Source organism: Gorilla gorilla, chromosome 5 (genome assembly GCF_029281585.2).
Source record: "Gorilla gorilla gorilla isolate KB3781 chromosome 5, NHGRI_mGorGor1-v2.1_pri, whole genome shotgun sequence".
Lineage (NCBI taxonomy): Eukaryota > Metazoa > Chordata > Mammalia > Primates > Hominidae > Gorilla > Gorilla gorilla.
In genome coordinates this window covers 194,064,955-194,091,853 of record NC_073229.2, presented here as the reverse complement: position 1 = coordinate 194,091,853, position 26,899 = coordinate 194,064,955, and the positions used below count along the sequence as shown (strand labels likewise).

At 48.6% G+C, this 26,899-nt stretch overlaps 2 protein-coding genes across 9 annotated transcripts in view; one reads left to right on the top strand and one right to left on the bottom strand.

Annotated features, from left to right (window-relative positions):
• Nucleotides 1-15,110: 15,110 nt before the first annotated feature.
• On the top strand, nucleotides 15,111-18,590 carry LOC101152894 (putative uncharacterized protein encoded by LINC00242). Its single transcript, XM_019028931.4, has one exon. It carries the CDS (start codon nucleotides 16,722-16,724, stop codon nucleotides 17,337-17,339), a length of 618 nt encoding a protein of 205 aa, XP_018884476.1. The 5' UTR covers nucleotides 15,111-16,721; the 3' UTR covers nucleotides 17,340-18,590.
• A 6,273-nt stretch (nucleotides 18,591-24,863) lies between these two features.
• The window catches only part of ERMARD (ER membrane associated RNA degradation), a 30,775-nt gene continuing 28,739 nt past the window's right edge, over nucleotides 24,864-26,899 (bottom strand). For 6 of the 8 annotated variants that reach the window (XM_031012467.2, XM_055391698.1, XM_019030097.3 and 3 more), the window contains one exon: nucleotides 24,864-25,050. In XM_031012467.2, the coding sequence (XP_030868327.2) occupies nucleotides 24,867-25,050 (184 nt within the window). In that variant the 3' untranslated portion in view covers nucleotides 24,864-24,866. The remainder of the gene's footprint in view (nucleotides 25,051-26,899) is intronic. The other 2 variants (XR_004070720.2, XR_008681096.1) reach the window with 1 other exon arrangement.

The following is a 26,899-nucleotide window of genomic DNA, read 5'->3' as shown; positions in this document are numbered from 1 at the left end:
TATGTGGAGAGTTCTGTGATGTGGAGAGCTCTGTTTGTGGAGAGCTCTGTGTATGTGGAGAGCTCTGTGGTGTGGAGATCCCTGGGCATGTGGAGAGCTCTGTGGTGGAGATCTCTGTGACTGTGGAGAGCTCTGTTGTGTGGAGAGCTCTGTGTCTGTGGTGAGCTCTGTGTATGTGGAGAGCTCTGTGGTGTGGAGAGCTCTGTCTGTTGAGGGCTTTGTGTTGTGGAGAGTTCTGTGTATGTGAAGAACTCCGTGGTGTGAAGAGCTCTGTGGTGTGGAGAGCTCTGTGTCTGTGGAGTGCTCTGTGTTGTGGAGAGCTTTGTTGGGGAGAGCTCTGTGGTGTGAAGTGTTCTGCATATGTGAAGAGCTCTGTAATGTGGAGAGCTCTACGTATGTCAAGAGTTCTGTGTCTATGGAGAACTCTGTGGTTTGGAGATCTCTGTGGCATGAACAGCTCTGTAGAGCTCTGTTGTGTGGACATCTCTGTGGAGAGCTCTATCTGTGGAAAGCTCTGTGTCTGTGGAGAGCTCTGTGGTATGGAGATCTCTGGTGTGGAGAGCGCTGTGTCTCTGAGGAGCTCTGTTGTGTGTAGAGCTCTGTGTCTGTGGAGAGCTTTGTGGAGAGCTCTGTGGTGTGGAGATCTCTGTGTATGTGGAGAGCTCTGTGGTGAGGAGGGCTCTGTGGTGTGAAGAGCTCTGTGGTGTGGAGAGCTCTGTGTCTGTGAAGAGCTCTGTGTTATGGAGAGCTCTCTGTACGTGTAGAGCTCTATGGTTTGGAGAGCTCTGTGGTGTGAAGTTCTCCGCATATGTGAAGAGCTCTGTGGTGTGGAGAGCTCTGTGTGTGCAGAGCCTTCTGTGTCTATGGAGAATTCTGTGGTCTGGAGATCTCTGTGGTGTGAACAGCTGTGTGTATGTGGAGTGCTCTGTTGTGCGGACATCTCTGTGGAGAGCTCTATGTCTGTGGAGAGCTCTGTGATATGGAAGTCTCTGTGGTGTGGAGAGCTCTGTGTCTCTGGAGAGCTCTGTGGAGTGTAGAGCTCTCTGTCTGTGGAGAATTCTTCAGTGTGTAGAGCTCTGTGGTGTGGAGAGCCCTGTGTCTATGGAGCGCTCTGTGGCAAGTAGAGTTCTGTGGTGTGAAGAACTTTGTGTATATTGAGAGCTGTGTGGTGTGAAGAGCTCTGTTGTGTGGAGAGCGAGTTCTGTGTCTATGGAGAACTCTGTGGTGTGGAGAGCTCTGCGTATGTGAAGAGCTCTGTGGTATGAAGAGCTCTGTGTCTGTAGAGATTTCTGTGGTGTGGAGAGTTCCGTGTCAGTAAAGAGCTCTGTGGTGTGGAGACCTCTGTGTATGTGGAGAGCTCTGTGGTGTGAAGAGATCTGTGGTGTGGACACCCCTGTGTCTGTGGAGAGCCCTATGGTGAGGAGAGCGCTGTGGTGTGAAGAGCTCTGTGGTGTGGAGAGTTCTGTGGTGTGGAAAGCTCTGTGTATTTGGAGAATTCTGTGGTGTGGAGAGTTCTGTGGTGTGGAAAGCTCTGTGTATTTGGAGAATTCTGTGGTCTGGAGAGCTCTGTATTGTAGCGAGCTCTGTGTCTGTGGAGAGCTAAGTGGTGTACAGAGCGCTGTGGTGTGGACAGCTCTGGGTATGTGGGGAGTTCCATGATGTGGGGAGTTCTGTGGTCTGGAGAGCTCGGTGTATGCTGAGAGTTCTGTGCTGTGAAGAGCTCTGAGGCATGAAGAACTTCCTACGTGGAGAGCTCTGTGGTGTGAAGAACTCTGTGATGTGATGTGGGGAGCTCTCTTAATGTGGGGAACTCTGTGGTGCGAAGAGCTCTGTGGTGTGAAGAGCTCCGTGTACGTGAAGAGGTTTGTGTCTGTAGAGAGACGTGTGTCTGTAGAGAGAGCTCTGTGTCTGTGGAGAGCTCTGTAGTGTGAAGAACTGTGTATCTTTGGAGAGCTTTGTGGTGTGGAGAACTGTGTGGTGTGGAGATCTGTGTCTGTAAATAGATCTGTGTCAGTGAAGACCTCTGTGTTGAGGAGATCTCAGTGTCTGTGGAGAGCCCTGTGGTGTGGAGAGCCCTGTGTCTGTGGAGAGCTCTGTGTTGTGGAGAGCTCTGTGTTATGGAGAGCTCTGTGTTGTGGAGAGCTCTGTGTCTGTGGAAGGCTCTGTGGTGTGAAGAACTCTGTGGTGTGAAGAGCTCTGTGGTGTGGAGAGGTCTATGGTGTGGAGACCCCTGTGTCTGTGGAGAGTCCCGTGTCTGTGGAAAGTTCTGTGTCAGTGAAGAGCTCAGTGATGTGGAGACTCTATGTCTGTGAAGAGTTCTTTCTGTGGAGAGCTCAGTGGTATGGAGAGCCCTGTGTCTGTGGAGAGCTGTATGTCTGTGAAGAGCTCTGCGGTGTGGAGAGTTCTGTAGTGTGGATAACTATGTGGTGTGGGGATCTCTGTGTCTGTGGAGAGCTCTGTGGTGTGGTGATCTCTGTGTCTGTGGAGTGTTCCATGGTGTGAAGAGTTCTGTGTTGTAGAGAGCTCTATGGTGTGAAGAGCTCTGTGGTGTGAAGAGCTCTGTATGTGAAGAATTCTGTGTATGTGGAGGGCTCTCTGTGTGTGGAGAGCTCTGTGGTGTGTTGAGCTCTTTGTCTGCAGAGAGCTCTGTAGTGTTCAGAGTTCTGTGGTGTCAAGAGCTCTGTGTATGTGGTGAGGTTTGTGTCTATGGAGAGCTCCATGTATGTGGAGAGCTCTGTGTCTGTGAAGAGTTCTGTGGTGTGGACAGCTCTGTGGTGTGGAGATCTGTGTCTGTAAATAGATCTGTGTTAGTGGAGAGCTCTGTATTGAGGAGATCTCAGTGTCTGTGGAGAGCCCTGTGGTGTGGAGAGCTCTGCAGTGTGAAGAGCTCCATGGTTTGAAGAGCTCTGTGGTGTGGACAGTCCTGTGTCTGTGGAGAGCTCTGCGTCTGTGAAGAGCTCTGTGGTGTGGAGAGCTCTGTAGTGTGGACAACTATGTGGTGTGGGGATCTCTGTGTCTGTGGAGAATTCTAAGTCTGTGGAAAGTTCTGTGTCTATGGAGAGGTGTGTGGTATGAAGAGCTCTGTGGTGGGGAGAGTTCTACGTCTATGAAGAGCTCTGTGTCTGTGGAGAGTCCTGTGTCTGTGGGGAGTTTTGTATCTGTGGAGAGTTCTATGTCTGTGGAGAACCCAGTGGTGTGGAGAGCCCTGTGTCTGTGAACTCTGCGCTGTGGGGATTTCTGTTTCTGTGGAGAGTTCTGTGGTGTGGCAAGCTCTGTGTCTGTGGAGATCTCTGTTGTATGGAGAGATGTGTGTCTGGAGAGCTCTGTGTTGGTGGAGAGGTGTGTGAATGTGGCAAGCTCTGTAGTGCAGAGAGCTATGTGGTGTGGGTAGCTCTGTGACTGAGGAGAGTTCTGTGGTGTGGAGATTTCTGTGACTGTTGAGAGTTAAGTGGTGTGGAGATTTCTGTGACTGTTGAGAGTTAAGTGGTGTGGAGAGCTCTGTGTCTGTAAAGAGCTATGTTGTGTGGATAACTCTGTGTCTGTGGAGAGCTCTCTGGTGTGGAGAGTTCTGTGTCTTTGGAGAGCTCTGTAGCGTGGAGAGCTCTGCGTCTGTGGAGAATTCTGTGGTCTGGTGAGCTCTGTAGTGTAGAGTGCTCCGTGGTGTGGATGGTCTTGTGTGGAGATCTGTGTCTATAAATATGTCTGTGTCAGTAGAGAGCTCTGTGTTGAGGAGAGCTCAGTGTCTGTGGAGAGATCTGTGGTGTGGAGAGCTCTGTGTATGTGGAGAGCTCTTTGGTTTGGAAAGCTCTGTGGTGAGGAGATGTCTGTGTCTGTAGAGAGCTCTGCGGTTTGTGGAGCTCTGTAGCTTGTCAAGCTCTGTTGTGTGTAGCTCTGTTGTGTGTAGTGGTCCGTGTCCGTTCAGAGCTCTATGTCTGTGGAGACGTTTATGGAGGCACTGACCCTTTCACAGCACCAGTGTTTACTCCTGAATATGTGGGTATTGGGTCCAGCTCGTGGCCTTCTCTAGCTGTCTTGTGTTCTTCCATATCTTGTGGCTTAGCAGCCCACAAATGTACTTCCTGGAGAGGAGAATGCAGCCTCCACCAGACCTCTCTAGCTTTCAAATCAAGTGTGGCCTAAAGCTGCCTCCTTGTGTATTTTAATTTCGACGTAAAGGTTTCTCTGTACATCACAAACAGTAACCTAAATGGAATTGTAAACAGACCGTAGCCTACTCTTGTGCCAATCACTGAGTTTTGGCCAATCTAAGGTGGCCAGCTCTTCAACCATGTTCAAATACTGCAAACCCCAAGCTTAACAAATCTGGCTGTTTCCGTACCTCATTTCCATTTTCTGTACATCTCTTTCCTTTTTCGGTCTTAAATTTTCTTCCACCACATGGCTGTGCTGGAGTCTCTGAGTCCACTCTGGGTCGGGAGGCTGCCTGATTTGTGAATCATTCTTTGCTCAGTTAAACTCCTTTACATTGGCTAATTGGTTTTACTTTTTTTTTTTTTTTGACAGAGTTTTGCTCTTGTTGCCCAGGCCGGAGTGCAATTGCTATGGCGTGATCTTGGCTCACCGCAACCTCCACCTCCTGGGTTCAGGCAATTCTCCTGCCTCCGAGTAGCTGGGATTACAGGCATGTGCCACCACGCCCAGCTAATTTTTTGTATTTTTAGTAGAGACAGGATTTCTCCATGTTGGTCACGCTAGTCTCAAACTCCTGACCTCAGGCGATCCACCCACCTCGGCCTCCCAAAGTGCTGGGATTACAGGCGTGAGCCACTGCGCCCGGCCCGGTTTTACTTTTAAGAAGCGTGAGAGCATCTGTTGCTGAGCTATGTGGGCACATGCATGTGAGGTGTGGCCCTGCCCTCCAGGACACGCAGCTTCATGAGTAGAAAAGAAATTTTACCCAAGGGCGAGTAGCAAGAACACAGCAAACCAACGCACACAGAGGGGGATCCAGCAGTCAGACTGGGCAGATGGAAACAGCTGAGGGTCTTCAGTGTCTCGCGATGGGAGAGGTGGCCTAGTCTGAGAAACTGAGGCAGAAGGGACTGCCTGGCTTCTGGAGGGAGAGGAGGAGCCTGTCCCAGGCCCAGCCACGTTGGCGACAGCAAACTACCGAGCTACTGGAAGGAGAGGCCCGGGCTGTCAGGGAGCACTGCCGGCTGCTGAGAGGACAGGGAGCCCTGGGCGCCCCCTGCAGAGGTTCCTGCTCAGGTCCTCCGGAGCCCGGGCGGAGCAGACTAGGGTCGTGACCTGTGGGGACCCTGCAGTGCCCAGATTTACAATTCTGCCAACCTCCAAGCTCACCATCAGCTTCCTGCAGCCCCACTTGTTTCTGGGGCAGCTACTGGACCCCGACCCCATCGTCCCCAGGCAGGGGGTCGCAGCCGCAGGTCTGTGGGGGCTAGTGTCTGGCCTCCCTCCTTCTGGCTGGCTGAGCAAAATATCTGCAGGGTGCAGAGCAGGTCACAGGGATGCTAATTAGAAAGGATAAAGCTTTTGTGGCCTAAGGCGGTTGTGGGGTTCGCTTCCAGTCTTTGAGAACACAGGAGACAATCTGTTTTGAAATCAACATAGAGGCTCCCCAAATCAGTACAGTTTCCCCTCCTTTGGGGCTACGACACTGGCTTTTCCACGTGAAGACAGCAAAGCAAGAGGGTCGGTGGCCTGGTCTGCTCTCCGCCCGTGTGCAGACATGGCAGCAAAGAGGCACCCAGAGAAGCTCCCGGGGCCTGGGGCTCTTTGTAAAACGACAAGGCCCTGAGCAACAAACTGGCTCCTGCCGCTGAGGACGACAACCGTGCATGGCTGCCCGGTGGGTCCGCACCGCCTGCCGCTCCAGTGTCCTGCGTGCTCCGCAGCAACCCCGGGCTCTGCCTCCTGTCCACCCGTGTGTCTGTGCACGCAGCATGTTGCTGTCAGGGAACAGCCTCCTGCTTCTCGAGCGCCATGGGACTGGCTTTTGTTTGTGTTTTTCTTACCTAGGACTGGGACGAAAGATGGCCTGGAGCCAGGAGGTGCCGCCTACCAGTGGGGCTAGGCTGGGAGAGATACTTTCTCCCCACCAGAGCCGCCTCTGCTCTAAGTCCCAGGCTGCACCCCACTGGCCTTTCTGGGCCACACCAGGACCATTCTCTTGGCAAAATCTGAGGGAAGTGAGGAAACCGAGGGCTCTTATGAAATGGACAGAGTGCGGGGTGGGCACCAGCTGGGCTGCGTCCCTGGCCAGAGCTGTCGGCCAAGTTGGAGGACAGAACAGGGTGCTTGGAGGGAAACATGGATTCACTGCAGTGCTCAGGCCACCAAGCACACCACCTTCCAGACACGAGGGAAACCCCAGCATCGGCAGAGGAGTGAGATTTTGCCACAGTCTGGCCCTGGCAGTTGAGGAGCAGCTGGTGGGAGGCGGGAGATGTGCAGGCTGAGCACAGGCTCATGTGTGCGATGACTCAGGTCCCTCACTGGAGACACCAGCTGAGAGGAGAGACTGCAGGCCTGGCACACACAGGGCCACTCTTCCTGCTGCCGGCCAGAAGGAGTTGTGTACACACAAGGCAGAGAGAGAGAGAGAAACATTAACCAAATTGCAAGTTTCGGATCATTTGTCTTCTTGTTGCTTCAGGAAAAGTTTATCTTTCAAGCAGGCCCACCTGTTCTTGTAAAACCTTATCTGGGCTATTTGGGAGCGAGTCATCAGTGCTTGTTCAAACATTCCACTGAAGAGGGGAACAGAAAGGAGGGGAGGTGCGAAGGTCATTTTCAAATTTGGAAATCTTTTTTCCCTTGCTTGAAGAAAGAGAGCTCTGCACTGAATGGGTTTGTCCCTCACGTTTCCCTCTGATCTTTCAGGGAGCCCAGGTCGGTCCGGGGTGCAGCTGCATCCATTTGTGGGCACATACCAGCCAGAAAAGTTGTGTTAATTTGCAGCGAATGTTTTCAAACTCCTTTCTTAAAGATGAAAGTGTTGCAACCTTGTCTTGGCTCCTGCCAGGCTGTGTGGCAAGTGTGTGTGTGAGTGCAATGTCCTGATTCCCGGGGATGCTGAATGAAAGCCCAACTCTGCATGATCCCGTGGCCCACGCCTCCGAGCCTTTCCTGCTGGGAGGTGCACCTGATGTGCACAGGCCCTTGGATCAGGCATGCGTGTTCCTGTCTTAAGATTATGCTAAAGGAATTCAGGCCAAAGGCAATGACTTAGATTTTTGGCTGACTTAGATTTTTGGCTGAAATTTCACATCACAGTGCTGTAATTGTAATTAATTATGTTGCTGTGTTTCTTTACAAGGTTGTAAAGCACAAAAGCTGAGGTTGCAGGATGGTCTTGAATGATTGACTAAAATTGTCTGCTTCTCTAATGCTAGGCAGAATATATAAAAAGATAAATTCTATTAAAACCCCTCCTTCCAGAGAGCAGAAAATAAAGGGACTCAAAGTCCATCACTCTCGTGTGCTGCCTAGGGCAGCACTGGGGCCACAGACACTCTTGCTGATGGCTGTTTTGTGTGTGCTGCAGGCTTCGTAATAGAAAGAAGGCTTTGTAAGAGCACAGAAACATGCCCATGCTTCTTGGATGTGCCCTGGAACAGAGCTGAGCAAACAACGTGAAAGCAATATGTGGTATTGATTACTCAGCAAATATAAACAATCCCATACTCTTTACAGTAATGCCTTTATTCAGCGTTTTTCAACCTTTAAAAAAGTTGAAGTCATTCTACTTTGATGCCTCTCTCCTTTGCTCAACGGCCCTCTGCCTGGAGCAGGCCACGTCCCTACTGGGGCAGGGAGCTCACTGGCCTCCAAGGTCCTGTTTATGCGCAGCTTCAGTGGAAGGAGGTCCACTCTCCTGCTGCTGCCGCCTCCTGGTTGAGCAGCACCTTGTCCAGAACCGCCTCGTCTTCATTCTCATTGTATTTATTTCTGGTTTTCTGCTGTGCCGCATTGATCCCATGCATATATGACAGCCTTTAAGAAACATCAGAGAGTAACAGAGACGGAGGTGCCGAGAATCAGCAAATGGAGAAGCCCTGGGCTCTGTTCCCCAGTGCTGTTGTATTAAAGGATTTTGTTATTGTCAGTGGTGGTTTGCCCTTTTTGAAAAATGGAAGCATCAAAGTTTTAAACGTATGCTATCATTAAAATAACAACAACATTCATTGTTTGAAACAAAAATTAACTGTGAAGTGAGAATTTGAGAAGTCTCAGCCAGAACACAGTGCTGACCTTCATCTGCGTTTTGTAGCCACCATGTCCAATCCATCACCTGCTGGTTGTAGCAGCAGAGAGAAGGACGCAACCCCTGTCCTGCTGTTGTTTTATGGCTGATGATTCATGAAGACAGAAAAAATGTCCTCATTTTGGCAGCTTTCATTTGATCATTCTTTCCCACCTTCCCCAGCCTCTGGGAGATGTGTTTATTGCCAGCTTCACTGCAGAGGAGACAAATAAGTAACCCAGATGTTGGTGTTTGTGGTGCCTTTGCAGACACCTCCATGACACGTCATATCATACACTGCATATTGGATGTAACGTGAGCGATTTATGAGTCCAGACGCATCGACTGCTCTCCTTGTGCCCCTGCTGACATTCCCAAGAGATCAATATTCTGTAAAAGCCTGAAGATTGCTTCCTTTAAATGGTAAGTGCCTGCTCCATGCCTTGGAGATAAGACATTTCTACTCTTGGTCCTTAGTCACTATAAAATCACAATGTGATTCTGTAGAATTAAAAGGTGATAAATAAGCTTAGGAAATGATGGTGTTTCGGGGAAGAACGTGGACTCACTGCTGTGTCTCCTCAGTCCTTCCTTCTGGCACTCTTCTGTTTCCATGGAGACAGTGCTTCAGCAGGACCACCTGAACAGGCCAGTATCTGTGGGCTCGGATTTCTTACTTCTCATTATTTTATTTCAGAGAGAGTTTTAAAGTGTGCATCATGTCCATTTAAATTTACTGACAATGTTTATCTAATCTATCTGCCTACCAATCTACTCATCCATCCACACACACGTACTTTGTTCAAGAAAGAATTTAAGGTGCTTTCTTCACTAGAAAAGGTATCTATTATTTTTCAAGCTCGGAGAAAAATGTTAGCTTTTAAATAATGACACAACTGTACTAATTCTAAGTTTTTTCTTCATAACATTTTGTTAAATGAATTCAAGATGCTGTGGAACTCCAAATGCTTAGGAAAACATGGCATCCTCATGGAAAATTGGGTTTTGAATGACACATGCTGTAAACGACAAGCAAACACATTTGTATGTGAAAATCAAATTCAAAAACTTTAGAAAATGTTTGCAAAAGCTGATTATGGGTAATTCCTCTGAACAGATCCAAGATTTAAAAAAAATAAGATAATCTGTATAAAAGCTGCATTTCGTATCTATGAAATTTAGCATTAAAAAACTTAATAAAATAGGATTTGATAAGTATTTTCATAACATGGTAAGATACACCTATCTCAAACCAAAGACAATATCAAGTTAATTTCTTCAACAAATAAGAAAATTAGTAAGATGTAGGGATAAAATTGATATACAGAAACCAATAGCTTTAGAAGATATAACAAAAGAAATTACTCCCATTTAATTAGCAAGAAAAAGTTCCCAGGAATAAACTTAACAAGAAAGTTAACATCTATATGAGATACATTTTTATCCACCCTCGAAAGTTTATAAAAGAAAACTTGGACAAATAGAAAGACTTATGATGTTCTCGACTAGGAAGACTCAACATCATAAAATGCCAACTTTCCCTGACTTATTATGTAAATGAATGCACCTAAATAAAAATAGACTGAGGTTTTTCTGGATCTTTGTATTTTATTTATTTGTTAATTTATTTTACTGTGAGGTGAGAACTAGACAATCTGATTCTAACATTCAAATAGAAAAAGAAGCAAACAAAAATAGGAAAATCCAGAAAAAAAAAAAGTAAAGAGAAAATTAGCCTTACCAGTTCTTAGATCATATAATAGTGTTAATAACTAAAACATTGTTGTACTGGGTCATGAATAAACACACAGAACAACAGAAAAGCACAGGAAATACAGATAGACACAAAAATAGGAGGGAAATTAGTAAGTCATAAAAGTGACTTCTAAAGTTGTTAGTGAAAAAAACTGTGTGATAAATGGCATTAGGACAACTGAGTAGCATTCAGCAAAATAAATAATAAAAGATGAAAGTTGCACCCATGTCCCACAATGTATATAAAAATAAATTTCAAATAGATAAAATATTTAAATGTTATCAGTAAAGCCATAAAAATACTAACAGAAATCATGGACAAATTCCATGATTTTTTAAATTAAAACTGAAAAATCCAAATGCAGTAAAAGAATTTATAAGTTAAACTACCTAAAAATAGGAATTTCTGCATGAAAAACTACCATCAGCAAATTAAGAAATCAAGACAGACACTGAGGAAAAGAATGTATTTTCACCTCTTATCACAACTTACATCCTTAATATATTAAAAGCTCCAAAAAATCAATAAGAAAAAGATAAAAAAAAAACTCAGTAGATCAATAGGCAAAAAACTTTGATGGAATGGTCCAGTGAAAAGAAACTAAATAGATGCTCAGCCTTACTAATAATATAATAGGAAACCTATTTGATCAGCAAATGTCAGAAGACATTCCTGATGTGCAGGTAGGGAGCCGTGGAGAAGTAGTGGCCTTCATGCCTGGGAAGAGCGAATCACATGACCACATGCAGGATAATTTGGCAACACCTACAGAATTACAAAGATGTGTCCTCTGACCCAGCAATTTCACTCCTAGGGACTGATTCTAAAGATGGGTGCAAAATGGTATATTAGCAAGATAACAGCATTATCTGTTATAACAAAAGATTTGAAAGAATCTGTGTCTATCAACACCAACCATCCATACAGTGTGGTACTGAAATACTCCACAGCTGTAAGAAAATGGAATGCTACATGTACTCATAGGGGGGATTATCCAATTTATAAGAGCAAGGTGTGGTAAAGTGCATGTAATCTGCCACCATTTGTGTAAAACAGAGAAGATGAAGGTGAGCACTCATATTCCTGTGTGTTTGCATCTGTATCAGGAAGCTCTAAGGATGCACAAAAAGCTAATCATAACTCATGCCCTTAGTGCCACATATAAAGAGTTCCTAGAAATCAATAAGAAAGACTTTGTTACACACAGAAGTGTAATGAAACCAGGCAGAGGAGGATGTGGATGGAGAACAGACTATACTGAATGCTTTTCATGTTTTTCATTTATGAGCCATGTGAGTTTTCTCCCATACAATAATGAAATTATCATTTTTAAAGCATGATTTCTTCAAGATATATCATAGGCTGTTTTGTTCAGTTTATGATGCATCTTTTTTATTTCTATAAATGTATGGGGTATGGGTGTAATTCTGTTACATGGATATGTTGCACAGTGCTAAAGTCTGGGCTGTTAGTGTTCACCCAAAAGATGAGTATTGTACCCATTAAGTAATTTCCCATTGTCCACTCACCTCTCATGCTCACACACCATGTTTTTATTTAAACAACACTTTCTTTTATGTTTGGGGCCTCAAAGAATAAATACTACTATTTTCCAACTAGACAGACTCCCACTGGCTTCATAGACCAGTTATTTTGACACTATAGACAATAATTAAAAAGCAAATGTTATGTGGTTTGTATTTATTAATGGGTTAATTTAACAAGAACAGCCTTTTCAAACACTGCAAAGCATGTTTTCTACAATAAGATTTTCTGTTTTTTCTTTTGCCTTTGTTTCTAGCTTACTAATTACAGATTCTGCAAAACTATTTCATAAGCCAGTTCTGTGGAACCCCTTTCTGGCCATTTCCTGAAGCAACTTTCTTTCCTAATCATCCCCATAACATGAAGGCCAGGTTCTGCAAGTAAAGGGTGGTGAGGCAATTCTGGAATCATCTAAGTGGCAAGCCCAGGGGGGTGGGTTTCAGAGAACACGTAGAGGAAAGTGGAGGCTCGGGAGGTGTGGAAATACTGACCTGATGGAATTAACCATCTTCCCGGGAGCAAGACTGAGCCCGTGGAGGGTGCTGTGGAGCTTGCTGCAGGTTCTGCTGGATAGGAAATTGTGTCTCATCCACCTGCTGTCTGCTTCTGTCCTGTCTTAGCCCAGCAGAGCTGTTTTAACACAGACATTTGCAGCCTGCCCAGTACTCTCCTGGAACCAATAAGTCGCCAGTTAGGAAAAAGATCAGCACTGACCAAACACAGAGATGTTGGAAACCTGCATTAATCCCCAGTAGAGGCAGAGGCTCTGAATGCTGAAGCCACAGCTATGACTTGGCCACACTCTGCACATGGCCCCAGACATTCAGATTTCTGCACCCTCAGGGTGGCTTGCAGGCTCCAGAGCCAGGGTTCGGGCCCTGCTGACCACAGCCAGCTGTCTCCTGCAGCCTCAGGCCAGGGCCAAATTCCTGGTGTGCTTCCCTCCTGCACCCACTCAATGGCTCTGTGGCCTTTGCAAGCACCTGCCTGACAGGGCTATGGCAATGTGTGGAGTCAGACAATGGTGCCAAGTCGGGAGCGGACTTACAGTGAGACAGTGTAGATAAAGCCTGGGGCCCAGCTCCCCAGCAGCACCTGCTCCTGCACTGTGGCCACTGTGGCAACATAGCCGCTTCTATTTCCTTGAGCTCCATTGCCATCTTATCCCAGGCGGGGCCCCTTCACCCCCTGCACCTGCCACCATCCGCCCTTGCCCCTTACTCCTGAGCCTCCTTTCAGTCCTGCTCTTGGGAGGGAAAGAACCCCTGGCTTGGGGAGCCTGCCTGGTCCTGGGGTGGCCGCCTGCCAAGGCCCTGGCGTCCCCCATCCTAAGGCTCCTGCCCCGCCTCTGAGCTCTCCCTCTCACTCCCGTCCCCTTGGCCTCTCCCGGCTGGGGCCTTGCTGTCTGTCACCCCTGAACGGAGCTGATGCTGACACCCCAGAACAGCAGGGACCTGGAACTGTTCCAGTCACCTGCTTCAACCAGCACCTTGAGGACAGACCTTCACCTGCACTTGGAGCATTTAGTTGAACTGCAGTTTTGATAATAATGTAACTGTGTGCAAACACTAGAGCAAGTGACTGTGGTGTGGAAGGGCGAATACTCGGGAAGTGTGGGATTTTTGTCTGAGAAGTTTATTCAGCAAGCAGCTAATTCATGGTAACATAAAGAAAGTTGATATGAAAACTGCCCTTCCCCTATATCGCTAAGGAGACCACCAAGAAGACCAGGACATGCTATTACGTATGTTCTAGAAATGATGAAGGGGAGCACTGGGGAGCTAAGATACGTGGGTTTAATCTCAGATTCACTTCCGATGAACCGCCCTCCTTCGTGCATCCCCTCTGAAAGGCGTGGCCTCAGTACGAATTTGGGAAGCTTTTTCAGTGGCAAAAGTCATGAAATTAGGTGGCAGCACCTTAGGACCATCAAAAGGGAGGGTGGTCTCAGGAATGAAGGCTTGGCGTTAACAGATTTGGCTTGTTGGGTCTAAAGAACAACAAAGTGTTTCTCCCCGGCTCTTGGAACTCAAGGTCCTGAGCTCTTCAGTACTGGGCAAGTTCACGTTTGCACATTTCGCACAAGCAGGAGGCAGGGAGAGTTGTTGGGATTCATGCCGGGCAGAGCCGAGCACATCAGGGGCCCTGGGTAAAAGGGGGTGGGGACAGCGCAGGCACCAAAGGTCTCGGCATGGGGTTGCCAGCCACCAGCGGACACCAGATGGGAAGGGAAACTGCGCGCCCACCGTTTGCCTCTGCCTGCGGGGTGCTGCCCCCACAGTGCCTCTCAGGTGTCTGCAGCCTCACACTTGTTTCTCACCCTCAATGTGGATCACAGCTGCCGCATGTCTCTGTAAGCACCACAAGGCCAGTGGCCTCCACTTGGGCTCACAGGATGCCTGAACCACCAGCCTCATCCTGAACTCCCCTCCATGGACGTGAGCCCCATTAGCTTTTCTCCCATTTATAGGCAATGGAAGGCCAAACCCTCTTAGAGAAAGAACAAGAAACTAGGGTGAGCTGCCTCACATGTTGAGATGTGGAAAACTGAGATTTATTTGCAGAGAAAAGAACTGGGCTCCACTGTCCTGAGGCCTCTGGTCTCTCGCAGTTGGATCCCCTCACATTTCCCAAGCCCAGGTCCAGATCTCCCCCTCCCCACCCTATCTCTTCACTCCTCATAAACCAGCTCCCCTAGCTTTGCCCAGATCACCCAGCAACACTGTGGCAGGTAAATCCTTCCTCTTTACAGTAGACTCTGAAATTCGCCCTACGTTTCCCACTCCCCTCTTCGTCGATGAAAAGGAACAGCTTGGGGTTTCCAGCACCTGGTGCCTCCTGTCTGCGGCCCCTCCAGGACATCGGCTGTAAAGCTTCTCCTCCTCCAGACGCCTTCGTGCACCCACCTGCACCGACCGTCCCAACCTCAGCCCACCTTTTCTCCATCCTGAGCCACAGTACATGTTCCCCACGAATCTGTGGCTCTGACCACCTCTGACAATTCACTTCCCCGTCAGCCCCTTGGGAACCCCAATACAGTTCAGCCTGAGCCCCCGGCCTTCTGGGCCTCCCCATCTGTGTTTCCGGTCATTCCTTTCCTCGAGTCCCTCCACCCTGGATGCCCAGGGTGCCACCCTAGCCTCCCCTACACGCTGGCTTGGTTCTTCTCAACCATCGCCATTGGCTTGGTTTCTGTTGTGTTTGGTTTTTAGGGGTCAGGCTGCCGAGTGCTGTTCTTCTCCTGGGCTCTGTCCTCCTCTCTCTTCTTGGGTTGCAGCATCCAGGTCTGATCCAACAACTCCACAGCACACAATGCGGCCCAGGCCATGCACGGAGGAAGACAGCAGAGCGGCCATGAGGCTCCCAAAGGGAGCCAGGGCCCAGGCCCAGCACACCCTGCCCACAATCCCCTGCATCCACTGCCTCTCCTGCACCCGGCACTGGGCAGCGTGGGCTGTGTCAGCGGTGTCCCTCCTCCTTTCTCAATCTGTTGTGAACTCCATTAGGCCAGGGACCGGTCCTTAGAAGCTGTGGGACCCTTCAGCCTCCCCAGCAGAATGTCTTGCACACAGTGGTGGCTCCATAAAATATTTATTTTCTATTATGTCAATTTATTTTATAAATCTCATGCAGGCCAGATAGATTGGAATTATCAATTACTCTAGAAAATAAAAGGATAAAAGCAAGATCTGGAAATATAGACCGAGCAGCACTGGAATGCACCAACTAAGGCAGAGAGGCCCCCTGAGGCTCCGCAACTGCTGGACCATTTAAGGCAACATCATATCTCAAGTGGGGAGGGAGAGAATCCGCCGGTCTCAGGGGGGTGGGTTTTTTAAAGTGGATTTAGTCATGGTCTGGACTTGCCCAATTTTCTGTGCTATGCTGTGGGAAGGGACAAGGTCCTAAACTACCCTCACAGGACTTATAAAACAAAGAACACATACAGGTGGGTGGGAAGGCAGTCAGATGACTCAGTTCTGTGCCCACCACCCATGGCCCCTGATGGGTCATGCCTTCTGCTTAGACAACAGCCTCCTAGACCCCACAGATGGGGGCAATGGCATAAACTCAGACCTGCAGCTGAGGCCTGACTCACCACAATGGCCCTGCCCTGCACTGCCAGTGACAGACCTGTCACTTTTGCACTGATCCTTCATTTTCCTATGAAATGGGGCTAATATTGCCTCTTTCTAAGGTTTCTATTAGGATTAATTTTTGAGATAATAGACATTGAGATAACAAACCTGCCAAGTGTTACATCGATGTGATTATCCTGAGATTGAGAGGAAATGTCAGTGCGGTGCTAGGTGGTGGCATGGCCGTGAGTGGGAGAAAGAGGGTGGATGTTCCAGATGTCCCTGGATCTCTACCAAAGAGAAGACGCAGCGAAAGGACAGCCGTGTTCCTGGTGTCTCCTTTTCCCCTCAGGACAATGAATTACGGGTTTTCTGTGCCTTAGTTTTCTTCCTTTCAAATGCAGTTAATAATACTGTCTCTCAGGGGGTATTCACAGACGTGAACAATTAATGATCGCAAAGTGCTTTGAAAATAAATGAGCTTACTCATAATGGTGGTGTTTGATATTTATAATAATAAGCCTGTGCTGCTGGCTTCATGAACTATATTCATTGGTACAGAGCTTAGTTTTATGACTGGCTTTTTCAATATTTTAACAGAAAATCCTCTTATTTTAAAGTAATCAAATGACCTTCCTGCATTCATCCAGAGTCTTATTCGGAAAAACTTAAGATTTGATCATAGATCTATTTTAAGAAGTGCCAAGTTAACTGACATTGATGCCATCGTATCTGGAGTCCCTAGGAAATCCAGAGGGCGACAATGAACCGTAGGAAGACTCGGACTCGGGTCTGCCTGTAGCACTCGGAGCCTGCAAGGCAACACAGTTATTGAGTTCTATTAAAATTACTTGGTGCGGCTATAAACCAAACCACACCCCTCTAGCCAATGTGAAGAGCTTCCCGTAAAAGCCGTGCGGTGGGAAGGCCTCTCGCTGTCTCCTCTGCGCGGCGGGCAGACATGGACGACCCAGAGGCGTGAATTCAGCCTGCACCTCCTAAAGATGAGCTGTTGAGGGCGATGGCCACAGCAAGTCCGCACCAAGTGCTCTTTAAACGTGAGTGTTTCTTTAAACAAAGAACCTTCCCGGCATTGCCTCCCGAGGTCTGATTAATGATGCCCCGGCACCTCCTTCCTCACTCAGGGATCACTTCCCTGCAGCGCGTTCCCAGACGCAGGCTTCCCTCACGGAGGCGGGAAGATTTCAGGCGATGTCTGTTCTTGTCTTTTGTCAGCACGGACAAGGATGGAGACCCCACTGGTCAGGCGAGCCCCGCGGTCCCTGTTCCTCACTTCACCACCTGGGGAAGCCTGATCCCCGTCGATTCGCAAAGGAACAAGGAAAGAACACGTTTTACCTGGATGGATGGTCCCCCTCACGGTGGCCTTGGAACCCGCTTCAGCGGGAGAGGCAGCGCCTCACTCAGGGCTCCCGCTGGCCGCTGCTTTACCCGGGAGCGCCACCCCGTGCCCCGCCAGAGGAAGTGCAAGCGCCAGCACAGCACGGGCCGAAAGCCACACTGTGGGACCCGCAGCGCAGCTCCGAGAAATCCAAAGTCCATTCACAAGAGGAGCTTCTCCGCCAAATCGTTGAAAAATAAAACGAGAAATGAGTCTCCACCGGTATCCCCTTTAGTCAGCCGTACGAAAACGCAACCCGGTCAGCTGCATTTCTGCTGCCAGCCCTCCTCCAGTCAAGCATCGGCCTCGAGAAGGGCAAAGGGCAGGTAGGAGTTCCGACGCATGCGGCCACGGGGCGGAGTTACAGTTCAGAGGCCTCAGCTGAACCTGAAGTTATCCTAAGCTCGAGCCACAGAGTGAGGACTCGGGGTCAGGCATCCGATTCCCCATCAGCGCCTTTACTAAAGCTGTGCAGAGAATCCGAGGCTATGAGTGGGGGTGGGGGAAAGATGTACAGGATGCTTTGGTTTCACTCCTGAGATACGAGAACGTCCTCTGAACACACATGCAGATAGCTGGACTTGTAGACAGAGGAAATCCAAATCGTTTCTTTCCTCCCAGCATAAGGGAACGATCCGGTAAGAGCTGGTGTTTATCGATGCTACGTGCCAGAATGGGGCTGAGCACCGCGCCTCACTGTATCCTAACGTCTGTCTAATGAGGCAGGGAATGTCACTGTCACACTCTGCAGACGAGGAAGCCATGCTGTCAGCAGGTACACATCTTGCCAGAAAACCAGTAACCTGTGGCACTGAGATCGCACACCGGTCGTCCACTGCCAAGTCCGTGGCCTCCTTCTCTGGGGTTTGCCTGCCTCTTGATGGCGGCCATGCCTCTGTCCTCTCGCAGGGGCTGGCTCTTCCAGTGGTCACTACTTTTTGGTTGCAAGCAGCAGAGATTCCCTGGAGGGCTTGTTGAAAGCACTCACATCAACGGGGTCTCAGAAAGGGAGCTGAGGCCATAAACGGCGCTGCAGTTTCTCCTCAGGCTTTGGTTTGCATCCCTGGCCTGACTTTCCCTCAAGTCCTGCTATCTCCACAAGGCGGCCAGCCCAGCCCTGTCCTCCTCACCTTCCAGCCCCAGCTGAGCAGCCCCTCCCCACATCATCTTCAGCTGCTGCCCAGGCTCCGCAGAGCAGGTGTCCACCGCCCATCCAGCCATTGTGTCTAGAGGGCAGAGCGACCTGCCGGGACCTTGACAACACCTGGCCCCACCCACACGTCCTGCAATATTCACTGAGGAGTGCACAGCAGCAGATATGTGCCTCGTGTGTCCTGCTGTGATGCAGCGAGTGGCACACAGCATTATTGTGTCAATCATGTGTCTTGATGTGATGCACTGGTTCAGACAGTATCATGGATGCAGTGTTTCTTTAAAACTGTCAAATTTGAGGAAACAATCTAACAAAAGCCAATTGATGAACATTCTGTAAAGGTGACATAAATACTTCAAAAATGTCTCTGACATAGAAAGAAAAAAACAAAAAGGGAGCTATTCCAGATTTTAAAAATAAAAGACATAGTAACTAAAAGCAGTTGTGGTGCTTGGATAAAAACAAACAACAGGTATAAACGAAGGTATAAACGACATTATCATGCACACTGGGAAAATTTTTATATGGACCATGTATTAGATAATGGTGCTGTGTTATTGTTAAATTTCCTCAATTTGATAACTGAAGGGGAATGATTTTGTTCTCAATAGATGAATGCTCAAGTATTTGGGGGCAAAACATCACATCACAATGACTAACTTTCAAAATGGTTCAGTCAAAAGAATGATATATGTGTACTTAAATGGGGAAAATAAGTGTGGCAAAATGCCAACGATAGTTGAATTGTCATGTGGGAATCCATTGGACTATTCTAGAAACATTTCTGTAGCTTTAAAATTATTTAAAACAAATGTTGTGGGGGAAAGAACCCACATTTAAGGTAGTAAAAATATTCAGGACACACAAAGAGGGGGTGCAAACAGGTAAAACGACAGGGTTTCTGACCTCAGAGAACTTCCTGAAGCTGCGCACATGCCTGTCAGGAAGGCAGTGGAATGAGCAGAGCTTCAAGGGGCAGGTCATGTCTCTACTGAGTGGAGCAGAGGATAAGGTCTCTGCAAACAGTGAATTTTAAGCCATTTGTTTAGTCTACATTACAGGGAATCCAAGTAAGAGTTTGGAAAGCCAGTCACATCAGACTATCTTCACTTTGTTTAATGATAGAGCCAGGCATGGATGGGGAACGGATGTCCCAAATGGATTCTCAGCCACATGCTTGGAGCCCCAGAGGAGCGAGCACAGGAGACAGCAGCAAGGACATGGAACAGGCCAGGCTGTTCCATCACTTAATTTAAAAAGGGACGTGGCTTCTGTTCACTCAGGAAAAGGTCGGGGGCAGGGCAGGTGCCAGATGTACCAAGGTGATGCTTTCTTCTAATATTGTTCAGAACATGTCTTCACATCTCATCAAAACAACTTACGGAAGCAGGAGAACATTCATCCTGTAGCTAAATTCCACGACCGTGCACTCAGAAGGCCCACGCATAACTACCTTTACTCTCCAATATGGCCTGTCAGATGAATACTTGTGAATTTGGACCAATATTTCTGTTGCTCTTTGAAAATAATCATTTTCATCATTGCTTTTGATGGAACAAATTTATCTAATCTTCCATTTTTCCCTTGCCTCCAGTAATTCTGGTCTGCTCAAGGTATTCAGCCAGCCAGCAGAGATAGAAAATAAAGGCCAGGCACAGTGGCTCATGCCTGTAATCCCAGCACTTTGGGAGGCCAAGGTGGGTGGATCACTTGAGATAGAAGTTCAAGACCAACCTGACCAACATGGTGAAACCCCATCTCTACTAAAAATACAAAATTAGCTGGGCATGGTGGCACATGCCTGTAATCCCAGCTACTCGGGAGACTGAGGCAGGAGAATCGCTTGAACCTGGGAGGCAGAGGTTGCAGTGAGTCGAGATCGTACCACTGCACTCTAGCCTGGGCAACAAGAGCAAAACTCTGTCTCAAAAACCAAACAAACAAACAAAAACAAAAATGGAAAGGAAGAAAAGAAAAAGCATGGGAGCACAGGAGTTAGAGACTGGTGTGAGATATGATTGTGTCACTGCACCTCAGCCTAGGTGATGAAGGGGAGGGGAGGGGAGGGGAAGAGAAAGGAAAAGAGAGAGAGAAAGAGAAAGAGAGGAAGGAGAGGAAGAAGGAGAGAAAGAAGGAGAGGAAGAAGGAGAGGAAGAAGGAAGGAAGAAGGAGAGGAAGGAAGGGGAAGAAAGAAGAAAAAGGGCAAAAAGAAAAGAACAAGCATGCAGGAGAATTTGAAGCAGCTTTGCCATCGAGTTCTTGGGTCCCCTGAGCCACGCTACACCGTGGACCACCAGCCAGCAGAAATCCGTTCTTGTTACACCTGTGACCCCTGCTAGCAAGATGGTCAATGTGGCAGGATCCCTCGGGAAGGTGAGAACAGAAGACATTTGCCTCTTAAGGGTTAAACTCTAAGTTAATTCAATTGTGAACAGAGATATGTAACACTGTTTAAGGAAAAACAACCAATTGTAGCCATTTATGATGTGACTGTAACTGGGATGGACGTATACTGCAGTTGACCAAGGAAGCATTCATCAGAAGCAGGATGGGCAACAGGGGAAAGAATACCAAGGGAAGGCGAGGCAGCCCAGCAGCATGGCTGCCCACGCACCTGCAGGGAACAGAGCTGCCGCTCAAGACAGCAGAGCCTCCCTGGGACACAAGGCCCCGGCCCAGGAGCCTGAGCATCTGCTACTTCAGATGTGGTCTCTTTATTGGAACAAATCGATATAGTCCCGGATCTCTGGTCTGCAGCCACTGATCTGGCAGATGATTTTTCTCTATACCTACTGATATGGGTTGGGGTTTTGTCTCCTGCCAACTCACGTCCAGAAGTTGTCTTGTTCTCATCTGGCAGGGACAGCAGCAGCCTTGGTGGGCATGCATCAGGGCTGTGCTGCCTCTCCAGTTCCTCCACACAACCTAGAGCTCAGGGCTGCCGGCTATCTTGCCATTCCACAGGACGCCACCATGGTGCATCACATTAATGATGTGGACAGGAAACAAGACACCCCACTGTTTTGGTGACATTATGACCACCTGGGGTGGGACGTAACTCTCATAAGAATGCACAGGGCTGCTGCTCTGGAGTTTCCAGGGCCTGTGATCTAGGAAGGTGTGGATGCACTCCGCGAGGGGGAAGACAGGTTGCTGTGCTCGCATTCACTGGCACTAGAGAGGGGCAGGCACTCTGAGTCTCTCTGGAGCTCTGCAACCAACATCCACCAGACTCACACAGGCTACTCTGCTCACTTTCCAATTAACCTACAAACTGCCAGTTCTGCATGAGGCCTAGAAAGAGCAAAGCCTCCAGAGCAGGTTGATGTAAAAGCTGGTCTCCTCATCGGGCCACGGTGGCAATTAGATCCCATGATGCATGGCAGAGCCACAGACAAGCCCAGAGCACAGACCCCTAGGGTTCTGGGACAAAACCACACCCTCTTCTGCAGATAATTATTAATCTGAGAACCAGCTCTCAGCTTGTCCTCTAGGCCCTGATGGATACTGAACATCTACACTTCACCATCGCACAGCTAGTGACAGCTAGCTGGAGCTTAAGCGGACCACCAAAGACTGCGTTTTCTGACCTGTCACGTCACCAGGGGAGGCAACAGCGGGAGCATGTCATCATTACATTCAGGCAAGATGTATATATTTAATAGGTATATAGGTGTACACACACACACGAGCATGCACGCACACGCACACACAGATTAGGCTTTGGCATGTTCTGGAGCACAAGATACACAAACAAGTGGTTCCGACGCTCTTCAAGCCCACACTGCTGCACGGACAGCACCCCTCACCACGCACCTACTGGCCTCACGGGGACTTCCCTAGGATCACTCACCTGAATTAAAAGTTAGACTTGATTGCTGTAAAAGACGCTGACAGCTGACACCACTTGAAGGTGAAAATTGGCAAAGTTCTAACCCATTTGAGTGGCCCTAAAGAACAACGGGGGAGGGGGCCCATGCTCTCAGTAGGCAGGTGGCATGATGGCTGCCTCATGCCTGTTAGCCTTTCTCTCCAGCCACCCAGCCTTGCTTGCTCAATGTTCTCATCAACAAAGTGGCCGTAGAGCCAGTGAAGGACGTTGTCAATGGCTCCAACCGCGTGGGCATCGTCACTCCAAGGCTAGTCTGGCTAAGGTCCACTGCTAAATGTATAAATCTGCTAATGGGAGAGACCAACAATTCCTAGCATGAAAAACTCACCTGGAAAGAAGAGCCAGCCCCCAAGCACATTGGGCCATGTGTTCAGAGGGACAGACGCCTCTTGGCCACTGCACCTGGCTCACAGAAGCCTCATCTGCTGCAAGGTTGCTTACAGAACTGCTTCCAGGAGACCTGTTTCAAGCAGAGCTCAGCAGTGAGGCCCATGGTAATCGTGATCCCGGCACACACATTACCTCGGGGAGCCTCCCAAGCACCGGGCAGTGCTGGTTGTGACAAGGCGCCCCGGGGGCTGCTGGGTTGCCCAAGACATGCCCTGCACTCCGAACCATCAGTCAGCACGTGGTGTGGGTTCTCCCATGGCCGGAAAACACGGGTGGAGGTGCATGTGGAGCGGGAATGGCTCCTCTCATTACGCTCCTGCACCACTAGCAAGGTTTGGATTCTCCGCTCACAATTCTGGACGCTGCTGGTTTGGGTGTCTTCATTCCTTGGATGCTTCGACAGAGGGACACGAGGTGCCCACTGTCCTGCAGGCGGAGGCTGCCACCCAGCCGCACTGGATGCCTTGTGCCAATGAGCCAGAAGAGTTTGCTGCTATGGCCAGGTGACTGTTCTCGACTGTCTTGGGGAAACACAGCTCCTACCACAGAATGGGGGGCCGGGAGGAGGGTCTGAAATTTAGGGGATTCTCTAGGGAACCTCTTAGTATTCCCAAGTCCAGTGATAAGTCAGTGGAAACCTACAGTTACCCAAAACGAGAAAGATTTGTAATGGAAAAGACCTGTCAGGAATGAGGTCTGGGTTAACTCACCGGGTGAAAAACCACAACCCAGACAGGCAAAGGAAAGGAACATGGAACAGTGGCAAAAAGGGAATTTTCAAACACAAACTTCTGCCAGATCATCAGTTTGCAAAAACAGTGCATGCAGCAGCTCTGTGTGGTCTCCTCATTGCAATGGTAAGATACACCAGTATCTACGAGATAACTCTACGAGTCAGTTCTTTCTTTCCCTCTTCCCATCCCAGCACCACCACTAGCAGGATGGTCAACCCTATGTCACCATCTAAATGCAAGTGTATCAGAGAGAGGTGTGACAGCGCTATAAAAGAACAGTCCCAGAGTGGGAATACTGACACATGGGATTTGTGCTTTGTGTCTCCACTTTTGGGAAGAGGAGGAACCATCTTCAATCGTACAAGAGAAAGCTGCATCACATTAGCCAGAAGCATCATGCTTACCCAGAGGTGTTGTTTAAGAGGGGCCAGAGCTGAGCTGGCAGAGCACAGACAGCATGTGCTCAGCTCTGCTGCCACCCACGGCCCCCAGGTCTCCTGAGCGGAAGCAGCCACAGAATGCCAGTCCTTAGATGACTGCCAGCTGCACCCTGTCAAGGTTTGGAAGGTGGAAAAAGAGAAGCAGTGATTCACAGAGGGTGGGGTGGGGTGGCCCATGCCCAAGCAGACATGAGGTCAGGGCAGCCGCCCAGAGGCTTCCGGAGAGCCCCAGCTTTGCAGCTGCCAACTCCGACAGTGGGGGTCCCAGGCACCCTCAAGAGCTGCAGTGGCTGCAGGAACCCTCGAGTGACACACTTGCTTCTTCAAGCAGGGCCTATGAATGGCAGCTTCCCTAATCTCCTTTCCCCCAGCTCTCCCAGACCCTGCACTGAAACCCCCACATCTAAAAACAGGGAAGGGCTTCTTTTTTTGCCAAATGCTGACCAGGAGGCTGCTGCCCAGCACCCGTGCCTGCCCACCTCCCCTTTCAGGAGCTGGTCTCCAGCACTGACCCAGGAAGCTTAAACTGCATCAGTCCTCTCCTCAGCCTCAGGGCCTCACCCTCCCTGCCCTGATGGCTGGTCCAGGAGTCAACGTCTCCCGAGGCCGGTGAATGCAGGGGAGGGTCCCGGCCACAGCAATCGTTCTCAAGGGTAGGCATGTAGCCAGTAACCACGGAGCCACGCGTTTCTGAGTGACGGCAGCTCTCCCTTCTTCCTCTGGACAGTGTGTTATGGGGAGATGGAACCAAAAACTACAACAGCACTTGGTCACCACAAAGGAAGGCAGACTGAGACTCACACCAACCACTCAGAAAGGGTAAACCAGAAGACTGCAGAGTGAGACTCATACCGACCACTCGGAAAGGGTACATCAGAAGACTGCAGACTGAGACTCACACCGACCACTCGGAAAGGGCAAATCAGAAGACTGCAGAGTGAGACTCACACCGACCACTCAGAAAGGGTAAACCAGAAGACTGCAGAGTGAGACTCATACCGACCACTCGGAAAGGGTACATCAGAAGACTGCAGAGTGAGACTCACACCGACCACTCGGAAAGGGTACATCAGAAGACTGCAGACTGAGACTCACACCGACCACTCGGAAAGGGCAAATCAGAAGACTGCAGAGAAACAGAACCTGGACCCTGGTCAAGCAGACCCTCAACTCCACCCTGCCTTTGGGTTTTTAATTTACACGCTGTTAAAATCTGTTAAAATTAAAAGCATCCTGACTTACAAGTTTTCATAAGAGTATTTTACTTGTGGATTTCTTGGCTAAATGTATTAACATTTGTTTCTTCTCACTAAAAGTCCACATTTTCAACAAAGCTGTATGTGTAAGATTGATAGTTTCATTCCACTTGTTCTTTTCGTAACTGGTGTAAGCCACCAGGTTCTCCGTGTACTGCAAGATCGACTTTACAAACCTGTAAAAAAAAATTAATTTCTTTATCCATTCCATTATAAAATGAAACAATGAATTAAATGTCTTCTCTTCATTCTTGGAATTATTCCTAAAGTAAACTGCAGTTAATTTATGTCTGAGGATTCAAGAAAAATAAATCCGTATAAATAAAAAATAAGAGAATACAAATTAGAGGAAAGAGAAAAATGCTGAAATGTAAATGCCACTGGACACTTGGACAGGCTCCAACGCAAGCACCTTTTCAAACATTCTTCTCCAGCCTGGACAGGACGGCCGTCATTCCAGGAAGGAACTTAGGGGTCATCTGCATCAAACTGACACATAATATAATAAACACACAACACAAAATAAACACACAATATACAGTCATCCAGTGGATACCAAAATCCAAGCATACTCAAGTCAAGTGTGAAAAATTGGCCCCCTGAACATGCGGGTTTCGCAATGAGATTTTTGTGTTTTGTTTTTTTTTTTCCCACATTGATGTCTGCAACCAAGAGCACTGTAATTTCAATCTGTGTTTGCATGAGACGCAGAGCCTGCTGATACAGAGGACCAACTATATTTAGTGAAAAAGCTCCCTGGACAAGTGGACCTGTGCAGTGCAAACCTGCATTGTTCAAGGTTCGGCTGCAATGACAAGCAGGCCAGTCCTTTTAGCCCCGTCAGGAGCCTGGTGGGCAGCGTGCCCTCCCCCTCCTCACACATCCAGCTTCCATCCCCCATGATGGAGGGGCCGGCTCAGAGAAGATGTGTGCCACTGAGACAGCTGTTGCTGTTAAAGAGATTTTACTTAAGATATTTCTCAAAATGTTAACAGCGGGGTCACTCTGACTGATGACAATAAATGTCATCTTTACTTTTTCCACATTTGCTAGGTAGTCTTCACCAGCATTTTATCTTGAAAATATTCAAAGTTAAAGAGAAGCTAAAAGGATAATATAATGAAAAGCCACAGACAATTTGTCTAGAGGAGGGCTCTCTACTGGGGTGATTTTGTCCCCCAGGGGATATCTGGCAATGTCTAGGGCACTTTTGACTGTCAAATGGAGGGTAGGGGTGCCACTGGTATTTTGTGGGTAGAGGCAGGGCTGCTACTGAGCGTCCTACAATGAGCAGGGCAGTCCTGCACCAGCCCACAATGCCAGCAGTGCCAAGCATGGGGCACACTGAGCTGGAGTCCTCAGCTGATAACAGTCTGCATGTTTGCTCCCCTCACTCTCAGCAGGAGTCTATGCTTCTTTCCATAAGACACCCCAGTTGTATTTTCACGTTCATTTAAACGTGTACTGAGGTGCCTGGCACCTGCAAAGCATTGGCTTAAAACCAACAAGATATCCAGAACTTCCTAGCAGCCGAGGGAGGCTGGAGCTGGAGCTGCACTCAAGCCCAGATTGACAGCTTGTTTGACCTCTGCCCGGAAGCCTCCTTGGTTTGGAATCTCTGGATGTAAAGTGGGTCACACAAGTGTCACACTACTTCAGACTCCTAGATCGGGATGGTCCTAAAAGTGGACTTCCCGAATTGGAAACTATTTGTTACATACACGAATTGGGTTTTTGGCCAGGCACAGTGGCTTTTACACCTGTAATCCCAGCACTTTGGGAGGCCAAGGTGGGATGATCACTGAAGGGCAACATAGTGAGACCTCATCTCTACAAAAACATTTAAAAATTAGCCAGATATGGTGGCATGGCTGTGGTCCCAGCTACTCAGGAGGCTGAGGTGGCGGATCACCTGAGCCTGGGAGGTCGATGCTGCAGTGAGCTGTGATTATGCCACTGCACTCCAGCATGGGCAACAGAACAAGACTCTGTCTCCGAAAAAAACAAAACAAAACAAAACAAAAA